Here is a 17495-nt window from a genome sequence, read left to right as displayed (position 1 = left end):
CTGGAAACATGTGAAATTTACCTATATTCAGCAAAGCAAGTAGTTGAACATTAAAAACAGTGATTTTCTTAATTCTTGCATGCCGGATTCCACATTTTTGTTGCAGATTAAAATGTTGGTAAGTATTCATAAAGAAGGTAGGTTTTCTTTATAGATCAACTAATCTAATAAAATAAGAATACTTTTATCCTAGTTGATATGCTGCTGCAGTAATCTCCTATGAGATACTTAATATTGTCCTAAGCTGCTCTTGGTTAGACATTTTTGCTTGCTGGTATGCCTGAAGAAAGGGAGGGGAACCACTGGATTGTGTAAAGTACTATGCAAGACAAGTTTTCTGGACATGTTTTGAAGACATATTTAAATTATACTTTTGCCTGACATTTTCATGGTAGTTGAGAAAAAGCATGCCCAAAATTTGGGTTTACATGGCCCTCTGTGGTTTCTGGCTAGCTAAACAGAATAAACAAAATTTTCAAGCCGCTGGGCTGTCAGTTGAAAATGCAAATCAGTGTTAACACTGTTGCCTCCCCTACCTTTTTCCTCTTTTTTTTTTTTTTTTTTTTCCTCTCAGCTAGGGAAAACCAAGACAGGAATACAATCACTGAAAGCAGACATTTCATTCATCCACATGCAAATTGCCCCCATAAGCCATGCTTGAGTCTCACAGGAAAGACTGGAAGTGATACAACCTCCAAAGCAAAACTAGGAGCTCAGTCTTTTTCTGCATAACATGTGCTGTGAGTGATTGAAAGTTGGGAATTTTTCATCTCTGTCTCTCACCAAACAGCTGCTGAGTGTCTCATTTCCTTTGCATTTTTGCTTTTTCCTAATTTCAGAATTGGAGAGTTGAATTTGTCACTTTTCAGCTCCTGCTGCATAAACCAGAGGTCAGAGGCAATAAGTGCCCCAGCTAAGATAGCACACTCCACAGGCCTGTCTGCACTGCTGGATGAAATAGCAAAACTGAAATTATTTCCATTACACAGAACTGTTATTTTATGATAATTCTGTTGCATATTCAGTCCCAGGATTTGAGAAACTTATTCTGTGGTCAAAGCAGTGGAATTTAATCCCATTAGTTGCTCTCTGTGTTTTCTTTGTTTTATTTTTATTTTTTAAATTTGACTTCTCTTTATAATTGTATGTCCACTGGAGAGAGAACTTTTACAGCTATGCTGCTCCTTGTTCATGTTCTGAATGACATCTTTCAGTGAGGGCTCTGATTTTTTTGTTTGAGCTAAGGCTGCTAGCACTGTCTAGGGGAAACTGCTGTCTTGACTGTACATGATAAACCTTGGGAAGGAAAAGCTATTTCTCTCATTAGTTTTGATGTTTCACTGCAAGGTAGAAAATGCCCACACTGCCCCTTTGCTCGCTGAGCTGTGCTTGTCTTTCTCCTGATTTCATAAGGAAGCAAAGCATAACAGAAGAGGCCTGTGGTCAGCAATTTCTATCTGGGTCATATTCACAGGAGGTTCCAGTTCCACCCCATCCAAGCTTTTGGCAGACTTGGGCAGTCTTCTGCAGCTTAAGGATTGACAGGTTGCCTCTGGCTACGGCTGAAAGACAGATATTTTCTAGTTGTTGACAAAAAAGAAAGAAAAAGCAACTCTGGGTCCCAGGCTATGTCCTTGTTAACCATTTAAAATGCTTTTTCTGGAGAACACCCAGTGCTCTTTCATCAAACCTGTTCTTTCATGGCCAGGTAGGAAAGGTAAGATTTGTTACATATAAATAAGGATCTGAATACACCCAAGACTATTGTATAGAATTCCAAATTCATATTCCTTTTGTTGTATTTGCTACCCACAACCGGCATCTTAATTTAGAATCTGAGATCTTCAAGGGGGAATTATCTGTACTGGCCATTAATGCTTTCTTTGCAGTAATATGGGGAGGTGACATAACTCCCTCATGTGCATCTCTCAAGTTTATGTGTTACAGTAAAAGACAGCCAAGGGTGTTTCAAGGTTAAGAACTATTTCATTGCTGATGAGAATAATAACTAGCCATCACTATAAAGAAAGGCATGAAGGGATAAAAGATAACAACCTGAAGTCAGATGATCTCTGGATAACCCTTTATCTCTTCCTCAAAAATCACCTTGCTCCTTTCTGTAGATGGATAGAAAGACCTGTTACTCCAAGCCTTGGAGATTTACTTTGTGATTTGGCTCAGATCTGGGGGGGCTACTCCTTTTCAGTAGAGCCAAAAATGAAGTGAGGTGATAAATTATTTCAGTACTTTTTTTAATGAGACCACTATTTCCCAAAGCAATCTAATTAATTACAGAGAACAGCATAACCCAAAGTAAATAACTGATATATATACATATGTTTGATTTGTGAGTGTTATTGATTTTAATTTAATTAATGTAAAATAGATTTGTGTCAGAATTTAGTGCCATAAAATAAAAATATGAATTTATATATCGCTAGATTTATATAGAGAAATATTGTATTAATATACCTTCTACCGGTGCCATCTATCAATTTCCAAAATGCATTAATTATAGCAAATCGATCTGATGAGGAGAATTTCAATTAATTACACCATCTCTTCCATGAGTGGGCACTAGATGGCACTAAAAGATAGGAGTTGGGGTGCGGAAATTTCTTGATGCTGGTGTACTTCAGTGGAGGATCACTGCATAAATGATAGCCAGTAATCTATTCTGTGGGGGGAAAAAAATAAAGAAAGAAAAGAGTCCCAGGAAATACAGCAGCTTTATTGCATGACTCATTTGTTTCTTGAGACTATGGAAGAAATTGTACAATTAGAGGCAAAGTGGCAGAACATGATATTAAGTGACCATGGCTGACAGCAAAGTCCCTTTGCAGATGGGAGAAATGGAATTTTCCCTCTCTCACTTGGTCATGATGCTTCATAGAAAAAATCTCCTCCAGAATTCATATGTTCCCTCGCTGTCACCACTGCACTCCTTGAGCACAGTTCTAGTCCCAAACTTGACAGTGTTAGAAACATCAACTTCCACAACATTTCCCGCTCGGCCTCTGCCCCATCTGACCAAAGGCAAACCCTTGGGCTGATGGAGTAGACATAGCAATGGCGTTCAGGAGAAGGCCTGGGTCAGAACTGGAGATTGCAATGAGCTCTCAATAAAAACCACTCCTAATTAACTCCAGAGGGAGAATTAGCAGGGAAGGAGGGGATTGGAGTCTGACTCAGGCTGTGGACTCTGGCTCTCAAACCATCAGCAGTCTGACCTGGGTGTTTCACATGCCTCAGAAGGGTTTTTAGAGAGCCAGTTACCCTCAGGATGGGATGAAACAGCTCATCACGTGCAAGGGATCACTGCAGATTATCCCGTGCGTTACTATGGTTTTAAACATTACAAAGACATACTTTTATTCCAAATGCAAAAGGAAGCGCTCAAACATTAGGAAACTTCGCGTCTGTGTTGTTTTGGCCCATTCTGTGTATGAAATAAGAAAGACGCCTTTTCTAACAGAAAAGTACACAACCATGTAATTAAAAACTGAGGCCTATGCACAAACTGGCATAACTATGTCTGGAGCAAGCTTTTCCTAGTAATTCAGCACCTGGTTTATCCGTATAGATAATGTTGTTTCCTCTGTGCAATTTCATGTGCAATGTTGACGTGTTTTTAGAGGTGAAGGGTGGTCCGTCGCATGGACTCTGAGCTGTGTCACTGCCTAGGATGACACTGACTGGGGGCCAGTGGCCTTCGCGGTGTCATCTCCTTAGACTACAGGGGAATCCTTTCAAGTCCAGACATGACTTTCCCACAGGTTCGCTACATTTTGAAAGTGTGTCTATCAGACTGTGGTTCTTTGTGGAGATTTGGACACGCTCCGTTCATGGCAGCCACTGCCCCAGGAGCCGGGCGGGCTGCGAGAGGCGGGGCGAGCCCTCACGCCACGCTCAAGATGGCGGCCGACGGGAGCAGGGCCGGGCGCCACGCTCAAGATGGCGGCTCTGGCCGCCCCGCCTTCCCCCGCCCCTCCGGCGGTTACTTCCGGAGGGAGCGGGAGAGGGCGTCCGTCCCATGGTAACTGCGCCACGGTGGGAACGCCGCGGCCGCCTTTCGCTTCCTGCTGGCGCCCGGCCCGCGACGACGGGCAGCCGCCGCCTCCGGGGCTCCGCCGCCGGCAGCCGCCAGGTCGCGAGGTGAGAGGAGCCCGCCGGGGCGGGCGGGCCCCGCGGGGCGGTCTCTCCGCGCTGCCGAGGTATCAGGTCGGGCCGGCGGCGCCGGGGAGGCGGCAGCGGCGGCGGCAGCAGCCGCCCCGCGCTCTTGTAGCGGGGGAGGAACCCTCGGTCCAGGGGCAGCGCCCCGGGGAGCCGCGCTCGCGGGACAGCGGCGGCCCCGCCGCGGGGAGAGCGCTGCTGGGGGCGGCTGTGCCCTTGTGTCGGCTGAGCCGTACCTTGAAATATCTTGTAAAATGAATTAATTCTTCACTTCAGAATCTTTTGTGTTTATTTTACTGGGACCTGGGGCCTTTTGCTTTCCTCGTTATTTAAAGGTGTTCAAGCACCTAACTTTTTTCGTTCGTTACGGGCTGAGATGTGATCAGCCCTTCGTGTGCTCCTGCCCTTTGTTCAGACACACGGTGCTTGTAATTGCCTTTTATTTGTTAGGAACAAAGACTCCTTGAGAGCAGGTCTACAGGCAACGGTTTCTAAAGGGAGCTCGTATGGCACCCTTTGTCTTGGGAAATAAGGATACGGTAATTCCCGACTTGTGGCCGCACAACCGATGTTGTGATAAGGTTGCTCATTGCTTCCAGTGGCGGTGCAAAACGCTGGAGGTGTGCTGGAGAGACCATTAGGGCAGATGTCTGTCCAGAGGGGTGTGGAATCCTCTTCAGTTTATGGATTCAGTGCGAGCAGCCAGTTCCCATGTTTTATGTGGAGTTGGCACCTGCAGCCAGCGCAGGAGCTCTCGCCGTACCCTGCTTTGGGAATGGCTTACTTCCTGCATCAGGGACAGCTCACCTGCTGCTTCTTCACATCCTCATCCTAGAAGAGACTGAGAGCGTACTAGAAGTTTAATGAAAAACTTTTCTGTGAGTAAGGCAATAGGACACTCCATCTCTTTTTCTCGGCCTCTGGAGAAGATGGAAAAATAGATTTTTGCTGAATGGTTGATCTCTCCTGAAGAGCTGGTTCTCACATCCATACAACGGGAACGCATTAAGAGTGCTCAGCTCAGCTTTAAGAGCGTTGACTGGTGGAACTACAGGCAAAACTAGGTACCAGGAAGCAGATGGCATGAATTGAGACTGGAAGGAATAAGGGATTTCTTAACTGGATAAAGGAATAAGAGCCTGAAACTAGCAACCTGCAGGGATGGGTGTGGAAGAGCTCTAGTGTCAAACAGCCAAAGTGGGGCCAGAGAAAAGTGTATTAGAAAAATATAAATATTTCAAACGTTGGTATGGCACTAAGGCTGCCAGAGTTCAAGAAGCCTTTGTGCAATGCGGTCAGGCACACAGTGTGATTCCTGGGGCTGTCCCATGCAGGAGTTGGACTGAGTGATTCTTGTGGTTCTGTTCCAACACAGGAGATTCTGTGATTTGGAGTCTCTTGTGGCTCGTAATATTTAAGATATTTAAGCTTGTAATCAAACTTTCACACTACATTGGAATATACATAACATTTACAGATTGTATTTATTTTACATATATTTGTTTTTCTCTGAATATAAAATAAATGACTTGTGCTTCTTCAGTTTTTTAGTAGCTCCCAGAAACTCTAACTAGTACTGAGGGGCTGCTGTGCTGATTGCTGAATGCTTGTGTAAATTGAAACACAAATTAAAGAGGCAGACATCCTGGTGGGGGCTTTTTTGCTTAAGTAATTATCTTTAAATGTTAAGGAAACAAAACAGCCTTTGACACTCATGTTCTGTTTCAGAATACAGTGGTTGAACTTTATAATAGTAGTGTAGGATATTTTTGTGGTCATTAAATAGAAAGAAAAATCAGATTCCACAGGAAGATTTATTTTCTCCTTCAGAGTAAAGGGAGTGATATCCTGTAATAATGTCATAGCCTAGTTGGAGGACACAGTTATTTTGAGATTAGAAGCTTAAATGTGTAGGTTTGTTACAAGCAGATGAATGTGGAAGCGGGGACTTGACTGTAGAGGGGTGCAAAGTATAGAAGAGTGCCTTAGGATTTGTAACTGTGTCATCACTCAGGAGAGGTTTTTTCCCCTTTCGAGGGACACAGTCTGTATGTAGGGAATAAAACTCAATGATTGGCTTTTTCCATTTTTTTTGGCCTGCTTTTGAACTCACTATAGTAAAGTTAAGGTTGTTTGCAGGTTATATGAAGTGATAAATAAGGCCACAGTGATGTCTGTTTGTCTTCAAGGCACCTGGGAGAGGGCAGTGTCTGTGGCTGGGCTTACCTGTCTATAGAGCCATACCTTTGCTTCAATGGATTTGCCTTCTCCTGCTCAGGTAGTGCAGGGGAGACACGGCTTGAGGATGAAGCTTTCTTAGCAGAGTCTCAGCATTGCTGAGATTGTGGGTTTTTTCTCTTTAATTTTTTTTCACTCCTTCTTTCCGAATGCGCTACCATCGCACATTCCTGGCTCTGTTGGAGCATGCCATGTGAGGCTATTTTTGACTGCTCAGGGAATTACTGTAGCAGGAACAAAGTGATGGGGGAGAGTGGTCCCAAGGGGCCTTGAGAAGAAAGAGATGGAATTCAGATTAGTAGCCTCCAAAAAAATCTTGCTGTAGAAGAGGTGAAAAGTAAGACTTTGAAAGAACAAAGGTAAAAACATGTGAAAACACTTAGTTCTCAAAATGTTACCCTTTCCCATGAGGAGGCTTTTTGAATGGGTTTCATAGTAATGTTTCTCATATGTTGACCATAGATTTATTTGGGCAGTAAGCTTGACATTTTTGCTAAGCTTTTAACAGAGATGATTGATTTACTGGCTTTGATAGAGGGATAGAATTACTTTCAAACTTTGAAATACATAATAAGCACCTCAGGTAATTAGCAAGCCTACATCTATCTCTCTTTAAAGTGATCAATGGCATTAATTTGGTTTGGTAACCATGGCTATTTTCTCGTTCAGCAGCCATATGGTATTTCTGAGTTTAGTGTGATTTCCTGTAGGTGGTTTTTACAGAGTCAGCTGGGCTTTGGTGTGAAGTGCAGCAAAAATGAAATACTATGGGAAGGTGTGAAAATGTTGTTATATTAAAAGAGAAAAAAAAAAGGTTGCTTTAACTTTGGGGTAAGAGTAGATTGTAACCTCTAAATCACATGTTCAGGGGGACTGTTATGTGAAAGCAGTACAAATTTGTAACTGCTGCTTGTTTGACACTGAAGTTTTTTAATGCAAATAATGATCAACAGATCAGTGTTTTGTTGTAAACAAAATACTTTTTGCCTTTTGTGTAAAAAGGAGACCCCTCTTTCAGTATCGTACCCTTTTAAGGGGTTTTCTTCTTGGGGTGTGCTACATTAATGCTGTTGTTAAATGTGTCATGACATTAATAAAACAGCCACAGGAAATTTCCATCTGAGTTCTGATTTTTTGAGGCCTGCAGTAATGAAAAAAGTGTGAATTTTATCTGTCACATGAGAAGTGGCTGAAGGAGCTGGGGTTGTTTAGTCTGGAGAAAAGGAGGCCCAGGGGGACCTTACTGCTTTTTACAACCCCCTGAAAGGAGGTTGTAGACAGGTGGGAGTTGGTCCTTTCTCCCAGGTACTAAGTGATAGGACAAGAAGAAACAGTCTCAGATTGCTCCAGAGGAGGTTTAGATTGGATATTAGGAAAAATGTCTTCATTAAAAAGATGGTCCAGCATTGAAACAGGTTGCCCAGGGAAGTGATGGACTCACCATCCCTAAAAGTGTTCAAAAAGCACACAGATGTGATGCTTACAGACGAGGTTTAGTGGTGGACTTGGCAGTGTTTGTTTAAGGGTTGAACTCAATGGTCTTAGAGGTCTTTTCCAACTGTAATGATTCTAAGATGGAAATCAAGAGCTTCTGAGAAACATTCTGGGCATCCAGGAGCATAGTCCAGCTGAGCTGGTGAAAGCTAGGATAACAGAGAGGAGTCTGGTTGGGAAGCTTGAAGCTGTTTCTGAAGCAGTTTTATAAAGGTGAAAAATCCTGGTTTTTTTAAGTTGACCTTTACTGTATGCTCATAAATAGCAGCTTAAATTTCTCTGTGGGAGATTCTCCAGCATTAAATATTAACAGAAATAAATCTGTCTGGGAGAGTTGTGAGAAGGGGAACCAGTGTCAGATGGTGAACTTGGAAGGAGATCTGGAAGTGGAAGCTTTCAAGTAAGGGGAGTGGGGCAAAGAAAGGCAACAAAAGTGGTGTTGGGAAATGGAATGGGGCAAAGCCAGGGATCACAGAAGACTGAAGGTTGCTGATGGTTTTGTAGAGTAGCATAGACCTTGAAAGCATAAGGTTTTCTGGTTAGTAAAGGTGGCATTGAGGAGATACAGAGAAAGAAATTGTGTGCTATATAGGCAGGAAAGTGCCATTTAAAATTAAGTAGAAATACATCTGAAAGATACCAGAGAAAGAATTAGTGACTGTAAGGTGCATGTTCTTGGGGTGTGTGGAAGGAAATGAGAACAGGGGCGTGTGGAGCCTAGGGACAACCTCAGTGCTGAGGTGGCGAAGCAGAGGTCTTGTGGTAGGGAGAGCTTAACACTTGCAGCCCTGAATGAGAGAAGCTCAAGAGGGACATGTTAGTGTGCCATGCTGGGTGTTCTCAGTGATGCACAGCCCAGAGTGCTGCTCACAGTGTGCACAGCTTATAGAAGCTGTGAAAGAAACATTCTTTCTGCCTTCCCTGTTCTAATAAGAATACCTCCCCCTCATCTTTATCCTCTATGGGAGATGTGAAAAACTTGCTTTCTGGTGAGTTGGTACAGTCAACATATGACTGGATATAACATCAGCTTTCTGCATTCAAGTTTCTGAAGAAAGGTCTTGCTGTGTATCTTTATGTATAGCATTGTTTTTGTAGAAGCAGACAAACACAGCATGATAAAAACATTCTTGTGCTTTCTGTAGTACAACATAACTCTTGTGCTATGTAACACAAGTTAATAAAAATGACTGAATTAAACCATAACGAATAGCAGATGGAAACTGTGGTTTAGTCTTGTGTAGTCTCTCCTTGTTAATGAACTTCACATGCAGATGAAATGGGAGGGAGATAGGCTTTAATAAGGGAAAATGTTTGCCTTGTCATCTGAAAACACTTAGGCTCCTGGGTGAAGTTTGTGTGCTCAGCAGTACTCCTTTTTTGTGCAGAGCCAGAGTGTTTAGAAATTAAACTTGTTATTCCTGGGTTGACAAGAATATCTCCCCCTCCTAGAACTTTAATTCTTATCTTTCCTCTTTATGTAACCAGGGTTGGTCAGGGACTGTAAACAGCCTTGTTTTAGACTTCCTGGTATTACCCTGTTCCGTTGCCATCCTTGCATGTGATAAGACGTGCCTGCTGGAGCTGAACCAGGGAGTCAATCTCAAAGGCACTAAGGTTTAATACTGGGCTTGTGATTTGCTTTTTAAAAGTATCCTGTCTGCTGTTTACTGAGTGTTTGGAGAGAGTCTCGAGGAGAATTGTTTCAGCTTTCGAAGTTTAAGTACAGCATCATCTTCCTGTGATTTGTACATGTCTGGTCAATGAATATGCTTGAAAAATATTTTGGACATAAAGTGACTTAAGAAATTGTTTCTTTGACTGCATCTCTCTTTAAGGCTTCTTTTCCAATGCCTTATTTATTTGTAACATAATTTTTCTTTGTTTTAACTTAAAGAAGATTCATTTGGCGATGAGCTGCCTTTCGTGAAGTGTTTGCGATAAAGTATTTATAGACAGGATGGAGCATCAGTAGTGAGATTTGAGAAGACACATTTTGTAAACACAAAATCCATTCCACCTGGAACGTGAGTGGAATAGTACAGCTCAGATTACACTTGTGCTTCGGGGTAGTGTTGGAATTAAAGCTGGGGTTTTTGGAGCTTGTTGTTTTTTTTTTCTGCAAAGCCTCATTTGTGGTCTTCCGAGTTTTGCACTTTCCTAATACTTGTTGTAAGACCTAGAGGGTGCTTGATACTTACAGGCTTAGATTGAAAATGCTTTTAGACTTGATGTGAATTTAAAAGATTTTTTAGGAATTTTCTCCCAGTTGTGTTTACTGAAAGTAGTTGCTGTGCACAGCAATACAGCTGATAGGATCCATTTCTAATGGCAAAAGTATTTAATATTGAAACACCCCTCTTGGGCAGCAGTACTTGAAGTTGCATCAAAACTGAGTGATGTGGAGATATCTTTGGGTGGGAGGAAGGAAGAGGGGATTTTGAGAACTAGGTAATTAATTAAAGATTGCTGTTGTTATGATGTTTTAGGCTTAGAAAATTAGAGAGTACTGTGCTACATACTTTGAATATGCAAGTAAGTTAAAATATTTTCTTTAATACATATGCTGTTCTAAATAATTATATAAAGCTGAAGGGAGTTTTTGCCTTTTGGAATAAACTTTACCATAGTCTTAAACATATGTTCTCACTTATTGTTTATAGCTTATTTAGTACTATAAAAAACTACAGCAGGTATTGCAAGAATTCAGTAACTTAATCTTAATCCTTTGAAGTTAAGTCCTGTGAAATGTATGTCATGCTGGTAGCTTTATAAAAACATAATGGAATTAAAACCAAAATCCATTATTAAAGCTAGAAGTAAGATCATTAATATAGTTTAGAACTCACTTCTGTTGCAGTGAAGTCTAAGATCCTGAATAGTCCTGGACACTTTCTGGGCCTGAATTTGTCATTGGGTATTTTCTGTGACAGTCAAACTTTACAAACTTTGATTACAAACAAGATTTGCTTTGAGGGTTTTGAAAATGTTTGTGTAATAATGTTTATATACCAAGACAGATGAAGAAAGTAGTTGTTGACTGTGAGCTGTAACTGGGGTTTTGCATTAGTGCTTAACTGTTACATCAGTAAAATGCTTTTCTCTGCTTTTCTTTGCTGTCAAGCAAAGCCAGTTTGATCTGCTGCAAACTGAGTACTTTGGCAACTTCTTCTCTGTTAAAGAAATGTAGAAATGTCATTAGTGGGAAAACAATTACTTGCTTTGTAAGTGGTGCAGTTGAGTTATGACTAAGTATATTGATTTGCCTGGCCAACACAAACTTGAGACAATTTTTTTTTTCATGGCCATTCCATAATAGGGTCACATGATGGTTTGTTATTGCCCTATACAGGGTTGAATTTTACAAACCAAACTGCTTTCTGGGGAAATTGAAAGGGGTTTTAATACTTTTTTTAAAATCGGTTTTGATCACTGATGTATGATGTTGAATGGATTGGGGAAGGCTTGTCCCTCTCAACTTTTGTTGCTTTGTGAAGCTCTTTAACTTCTCTTTTTTAATGGATTTACTAATTGCATACACAATAAAGAAGTTACTGACTTCCAAAAAGATAAGATTTTCTATTTTTTTTACTATCTAGGTAGGAGAAACTGCATCTGTCTACTTGTGCCAAACATTTTGTTTTTCCTCTAAACTGGCATTTTATCCTCTAATCCCCGAAGGCAATTTGAATATGCTGTTTAGAGTTCATTGCTGATTTTAGAATTTAGGATGCTAAATCTGTAGAACCTACAAATTGAAGGCTGCTAAACCTGTAAAACCCACAAACTGAAACCATAATAATGGGATTATGAGACTGAGATGAATTCTTAATTTTAAGTGCTCTCTCTTATGTACTGTACCTCTCATCATTGCCCTCTCTGGTTCAGTGAATGCTTTGGTGATCAGTGCCCTAGTGTAAAAGGTGTATTAGGTTAACATTTAGTCAGTTGATACTAATGGGTCTGAATGATAGCTCAAAACAGTTGTACTGCTTTACTCTTCAAGACATAACACCAGCCCTTCTGTCAGCCCTGTGAAGAGGATGTTCTGTGGTGTCTTGTTTGTCTTTTCTGGAAATTTGTGTTCATATTTGTGTTACGAATTTTCCCCATTGTATTACAGCTTTGAGAAGAATGACTGGAACAGAGTAGAAAACAGAAATGCAGCAAGTGAAAAGTTTGAATAAAATAAATATTGTGGTGGTTCTTAATTGGCTGTGGTTATCTCTTCTGTGAGCTGTTTCTGGGTAGCCTTCCGTGGCGTGTGGCATGTAATAAACCATGGGCCAAAACAAGCACTCGTGGCTATTCCATGGAGAAGGGCAGGTGCTTTGTTCCACTGCTTAAATTCTTCTTTTCTCACAGTTACCTCCTTCCAGTGAATTCAGACATGTACAGACAGCTTCCTTAGAGGCTGTCTATAATTAACAATATCAAATACTTTTAGGTGTAGATGTGGCTGCTGTGTGCAGCAGCTGTGCTCCGGTGATGTGGTCATCCTTTGTCCTTGTAAGGTCCTGGCCAGAGGCTGCGCAGAATGAGCTCAAGGCATGGTGGGATGTGCACCAGCATGGCTGGTGCAGCTCAACCAGGATAGGAGGCAAGAGACCTCAGTTAGCACCAAGGAGGTGTTTGGTGGTCAGTGAGATCATTTATGTCTGCAGCATAAGACTTTTTTTTCCCAATTTACTAAACTGGACTGTTGTTAATTTGAATGTGAAATTCTGCTGGGTGTTTATAAATCAGGGTGCAGACAACTAATGAAAGACCTGAGTGGTGAAAATATTCTAAAAAAATCAATTGGAACATTTTGGAAAAGGTTTGAATGAACTTTCTTCCCAGGAAAACATTAAAAAATTTTAGACTGTATGTTTAGTACACTTGTCTCAGATATATCTTTTATTACAGTATAAGCTGTAGTCATACCTGACACCAGAAACAGAAACATAGGACTTTTTCTTATATAAGGGAGATGATGAAGAGCACTTACAAAAGGGCTAATTTGGAAAGCAGGGGAAACTTGAAGGATGATTTGGTTTACCTGCCTCCTGGTCACAGAATCATTATCAGTTTCCATGTAGACAGATAAGGTTCTTTAAGCAGGGAGAGAAGCCAGGCCCAGCACCTGTATGTAAATGGGTCAGGTGGAAAAGTGCGGCAGAGCCCTCTTTCAGCCCCCCCCAAACTGTTCTGCTAGCTCAGCCTTGGGGACTTCAGAGGAGCAGTGCCACAGAAACCAGGAGAGAGAGGCTCGTTTTCCAGGTGTTTATTCTCTGGTGGTATGCAGGAAAAGAGACCGAACAATGGCGGGAAGGTTTTTTATCTAGGTCTGGGTCTAGGGGGGCTGGAGCTATCTGGCACTCAGCCAATGGGGTCTAGCTAAGGTTAAGGGTCATTCGGACATTCCTATCTGTGGGGCCCAGCTGCAGGGCACCCACTGAACTGCAACAGAAAAGAATGAGAGTTCTGGAGTCTACTTGCAAAAACATTGCAACAAATGTGAATGATTGGCTAAGTTTTTCAAGTAATTAGTACAAAAAGTGCTAAAAAAAGTAAGATTGGATTTTCACAAACCAAAATTCACAAGCAATCAAATCTCCTTTTATGGCATGGTATCCAGTCTTTTTTTTGGGAGGAGCAAATGTGTTCTCAGTTTAGTTAGTTATTCTAGTGGCTTTTTCTGTATTACAAGCAAGGATGTTTCTCTAAATTCCATAAAGTTGGTGAAAAGCCTTAGTTTCATAGATCACTGTCAGACCAGATAATGTGTCAACTGAATGCTCTCTGCAGGGTTCTCTCACTAATTGTGACTTAAGTGAAACGTTAAGGCTGTGCAGTATTAGCAGCAGATAGTATCAAGCTTGGAATTGCTGTGAGTGTGTTGGAAAATGTGGATAGGGTTCAGAGAGACTTGAGGACAGAGAAGAAGCAGTCTGGGAGGGAGAAAACCATGTGTTTTGGATGAGGACAAGATTCAAGATCCTCCATTTATCATCTTCATACAAGAAGACCATGGAGGAGTAGAATGAGTTTTGTGCAAAGAGTTGTGGGGATGATGCAATTGAGAAGCCAGATAGGATTCTGTGAACACATCTGCTGCAAGCAGCTTGAATGTACTGAGACATGTAAGCAGGATGAGTTTCTACATAGCACATAATAGTTCTTCATGCTAGGCTTAAACATTTCACTCCAAGAAAAGCTCGATTACAAGTCAGTGTAGAGGAAAGTAAAGAATAAAGTATTCAAAATGTAATTACTTTATTCACAGAAAGACTGAGAAGTGCTCCCTTACAGAATGGAAGACTACAGAGGGAAGGAAGAGTTTTCTTCAGGTGAGGTATAAACATGGAGAGCATTTTCCAGTTTAGTTTCTGACAACAGAACCACTGGTAACGTGCTTAAACTGCAACAGAGAGAGTAGAAATGGACTTCAAATTTCTTTTAATGGAAATTAAAAGTAGAAGAGACCTGTGACCCACTGAAACAGATTGCTTGGAAAGACTGTGGTGTTGCCATTTTTAGAATGCCTCATAAGGCACAGATTAACTATGTCTAGACCATGTTTTTCTCCCTCAGTCCTGAGAGGCAGGATTACCTGATTTATTGAGCTGCTTTTTAACCATTAGAGTATTAGAAAATCCTAGAAGGGTTTCTAGAAAGCAGGGACATTCGAATTAGAAAGGTATCAAAGTGGTTAATAGCACTGGGCCCATGTTAATCACCTTCTCATTTTGTGATAATGGGTCTTGCTGTTAAAATTGCATATCTGTACTCCCTCATTTCCACTCCCTGCTCTTCAAATAAAGTAATATTGCATTGGGGGAGAGGGGGGAAATACTTCTATAAATCTTCTGGCTCACTTCCATTTCACATCTGTAAATATCTTCCAGTTGATACACCAAGTGTATACGGATGGCTACAAACTTCCAGAATCATCTTTCTTCCCTAGCTGTATGTAAATTTGCTTTGGGGATGAGGGAGAAATTAGACTTTAAAACCCCATAGTAAGTTTGATATCAGATTCTAAGATTTCCAACTGCATAGCTGATTCCTCTGAGTCAGAATTAAGATATAAAATAAACCATTCCCTTATTAGCAAATAGCAGCCTTTATCTTGCATGCCTTTTTTTTTTTCTAAATCTGGCAATTAAAATGCATGAATAAGAGGCAGTGTACTCTGGTAGCAGGAACTTGGGCCTGGGAGACAGAACTGTCAGCATCTTAATCTTAGACATGTTGAATTATGATTTGCTGAAGGGTATGTTTAATTCCTGGCCCTGTTTTCCACACACAGAATGTAATGCTGCAAGGATTAATTTTTGTCTGTGGCTACAGAATTAAAACTCTCAGACTTGTCTTCCCACATTAAAAGTTAGTATGTAAGCCCAAGGTTTTCATTCATTAATTCCTAAGTTGTGTCTAAATTCTTCTGCTACAGTATCCTCAGGTTAAAGAACAGTAATTTAAAATGCTAATAAGGTTAAAAATATCTAACCTTGTGGTAATTTCCTTAGGTTTTCATGTATGGAAAATGCAAATTCTTTTTTCTTCCATTGCTTTTTTTTCCCCTGCTGTTGTTGAAAACAGCTCCTTTCTCAAAGACTTCAGGTGTGCAGTGTAGTTTTTTTATACTTCATTCATGATTTATAAGGATACAGAAAGATTGTAGAATTCAAATTTTACTGGAATTTTGTTATTTTCTAAGCAAGGAGGCTGCATTGGTATAACCTGGTTTGTCTTGGAGCACAGATACAGCAATACAGCCAAAGGATTTATTTTTTAATTTAAGTTGCCTTAGAGGCTGAGGGCAATGCTGTATGATGTTATTCTGGTTCAACAGACCAGTAGTGTTGAAGAGTGAGAGGGTGTGTGGGGTCTTTAGGTCAATGAAATACCTTTTCCAAGGCTGGTAGCATCAGGCTGAAATCCCTGTGGGCTTCTTCCTGCAGGTGCTTGTTTTAAGTTAGGTCTGCACAGACATTTAAATTTATTATTATGGTGTTACTCTACAGGGTTTATAGTTCTTTCAGTGCATTCTTTGTAAAAGAGCTGGCATAATTTTTTAAAAGGTTATGTTGAATTCTTGTTTCCTCAGCAAGTTGCCATGGATATGTCAGGTTATTAATGTTTGTTTACAGAGGAATGAGGTAGAGAAGGTTTATGGTAGCTATTTTCAAATGCACATTCTGCTTTTGACTGATGCTGTTCTCACTGGAGCTAACTGGCCAGTGAATGTGAATTCTGCTGTCTGCTTTGAGAATTAAGTTCACTTTGAAAAGAGTTAACACAGAGATGGTCATGTGTACATCCTTACTTTGCATTAGCTTGTCAGTTGTTCAGGTTGCTTTATTCCCTCTTCAGTAAAAAGACCCTGCTGATTTTGTGTGCCCTGTGTTGTGTTGGAGTCCTGTGAGTCTCAGCATTTCAAGCATTGAAATACAGAGGCAATGCTCACACCTAGAACTAAGGAACTGCTGCCTCCAAATGTGCTGCACCTCAGGCACCTGCACAAATCAAAGAGGTCCTAGACTTGCTGTGATTGGGAAAAGGCCATGAAAAAAGATTTTTTTTCTGGCTAAGAACTGGCATAACAACAAAATCAAGCCATAAAACCCCTGCATGCAGAAATGAAATACCCATGAGAGAGCATTTGTATGTTGTATTACATAATACAACACTTGAAGTATGTTTCTGGTCTGTCCTCTGACTTCCAAGTCATTTGTTTTGCTCCTTTGTAGCTGCACGCTTACTTTTCTTCCCTTCCAAAATAAAGCCCACAAAGATAAATGTGTTTATGTAGCGTCTCAAATCCTTGATTCAGAAATACAACCTGCTGACTTTGGAGCCCATGCAAATGACCTGCATGGCACCAGATTCTGCTGTCAAGTAACCACTAGAAAAAGTATGCAATTAAACCAGAAGTCAAACATTAACTTGTTCCTTTCCCAGGTCACACTGGAGGAGGTGTGGGCAGGCGTGTTTGAAGACTAAGGAAAACAAACCCTGTGTTTGTCACAGTGAAGGTGTCACTCTGTTCCTCATGTCTCTGTAAGCTGTGCAGTCCTTAAGGAGAAGACAAACTGCTGCAGGGCACTTGGTTCAGTTTTGGGTTAAATAACCAAAAGAGTAGCAAAAAGTCAAGAGGCAACATAGTGGAAAAGAATGAAAAGGTGAGTATCCTGTTGTGGAAAGTGAAAGTTGAGAGGGAAGCACCTGTTAAAGAAGCAGCTGCTAAAAATGGATGACCACTCTTAGTGGAGTAGAATTAGCAGCAGCTTTCTTGGTAAAATTGATCCTTGTGTACATTCTGTGATGAACTTTTTTGTGAAACTCCACAGCCACAACGGCTCTCTTCCCTTCCACTTCATGATCAAAGGTGGCTTCTTGAGTGGAGCAGCATACCTGGGCATGGTCAGTCTATGCCAGTTAGTTCCCATATAAGCTCTACTGTCAACCTTTTAAAGTTACCACACGTGTAAAGTTTATTAAAAGTATTTTGAGAAAAGTTTGGTAGTTTTTATGCCTTGTGTACTCCAAAACCTTGAAATGTCTCTACAAAGAAGTGTCTTGTGTGTTTTAAAAAGTGTAAA

The 17495-nt window shown here is 40.9% G+C and overlaps 1 protein-coding gene and 1 long non-coding RNA gene across 6 annotated transcripts in view; both read left to right on the top strand.

Annotated features, from left to right (window-relative positions):
* The first annotated feature begins 4017 nt into the window (after nt 1-4017).
* DISP1 (dispatched RND transporter family member 1) overlaps nt 4018-17495 on the top strand; it is an 83344-nt gene continuing 69866 nt past the window's right edge. The window contains exon 1 of one of the 5 annotated variants that reach the window (XM_068185564.1): nt 4018-4155. In XM_068185564.1, the coding sequence (XP_068041665.1) occupies nt 4034-4155 (122 nt within the window). In that variant the 5' untranslated portion in view covers nt 4018-4033. Of the gene's footprint in view, nt 4156-4399; nt 4423-8187; nt 8306-9498; nt 9523-17495 lie in introns of those variants that run through there. The other 4 variants (XM_068185563.1, XM_068185570.1, XM_068185565.1 and 1 more) reach the window with 4 other exon arrangements.
* On the top strand, nt 9647-15736 carry LOC137471340 (uncharacterized). The gene is made up of 2 exons (XR_010997532.1): nt 9647-14237; nt 14796-15736. It is a non-coding gene; the product is annotated as an uncharacterized lncRNA (long non-coding RNA).

Source organism: Anomalospiza imberbis, chromosome 3 (assembly GCF_031753505.1).
Source record: "Anomalospiza imberbis isolate Cuckoo-Finch-1a 21T00152 chromosome 3, ASM3175350v1, whole genome shotgun sequence".
Taxonomy (NCBI): Eukaryota; Metazoa; Chordata; class Aves; order Passeriformes; family Viduidae; genus Anomalospiza; species Anomalospiza imberbis.
The sequence above is the reverse complement of the archived record's forward strand: the minus strand, read 5'-3'. Positions and strand labels throughout refer to the sequence as shown.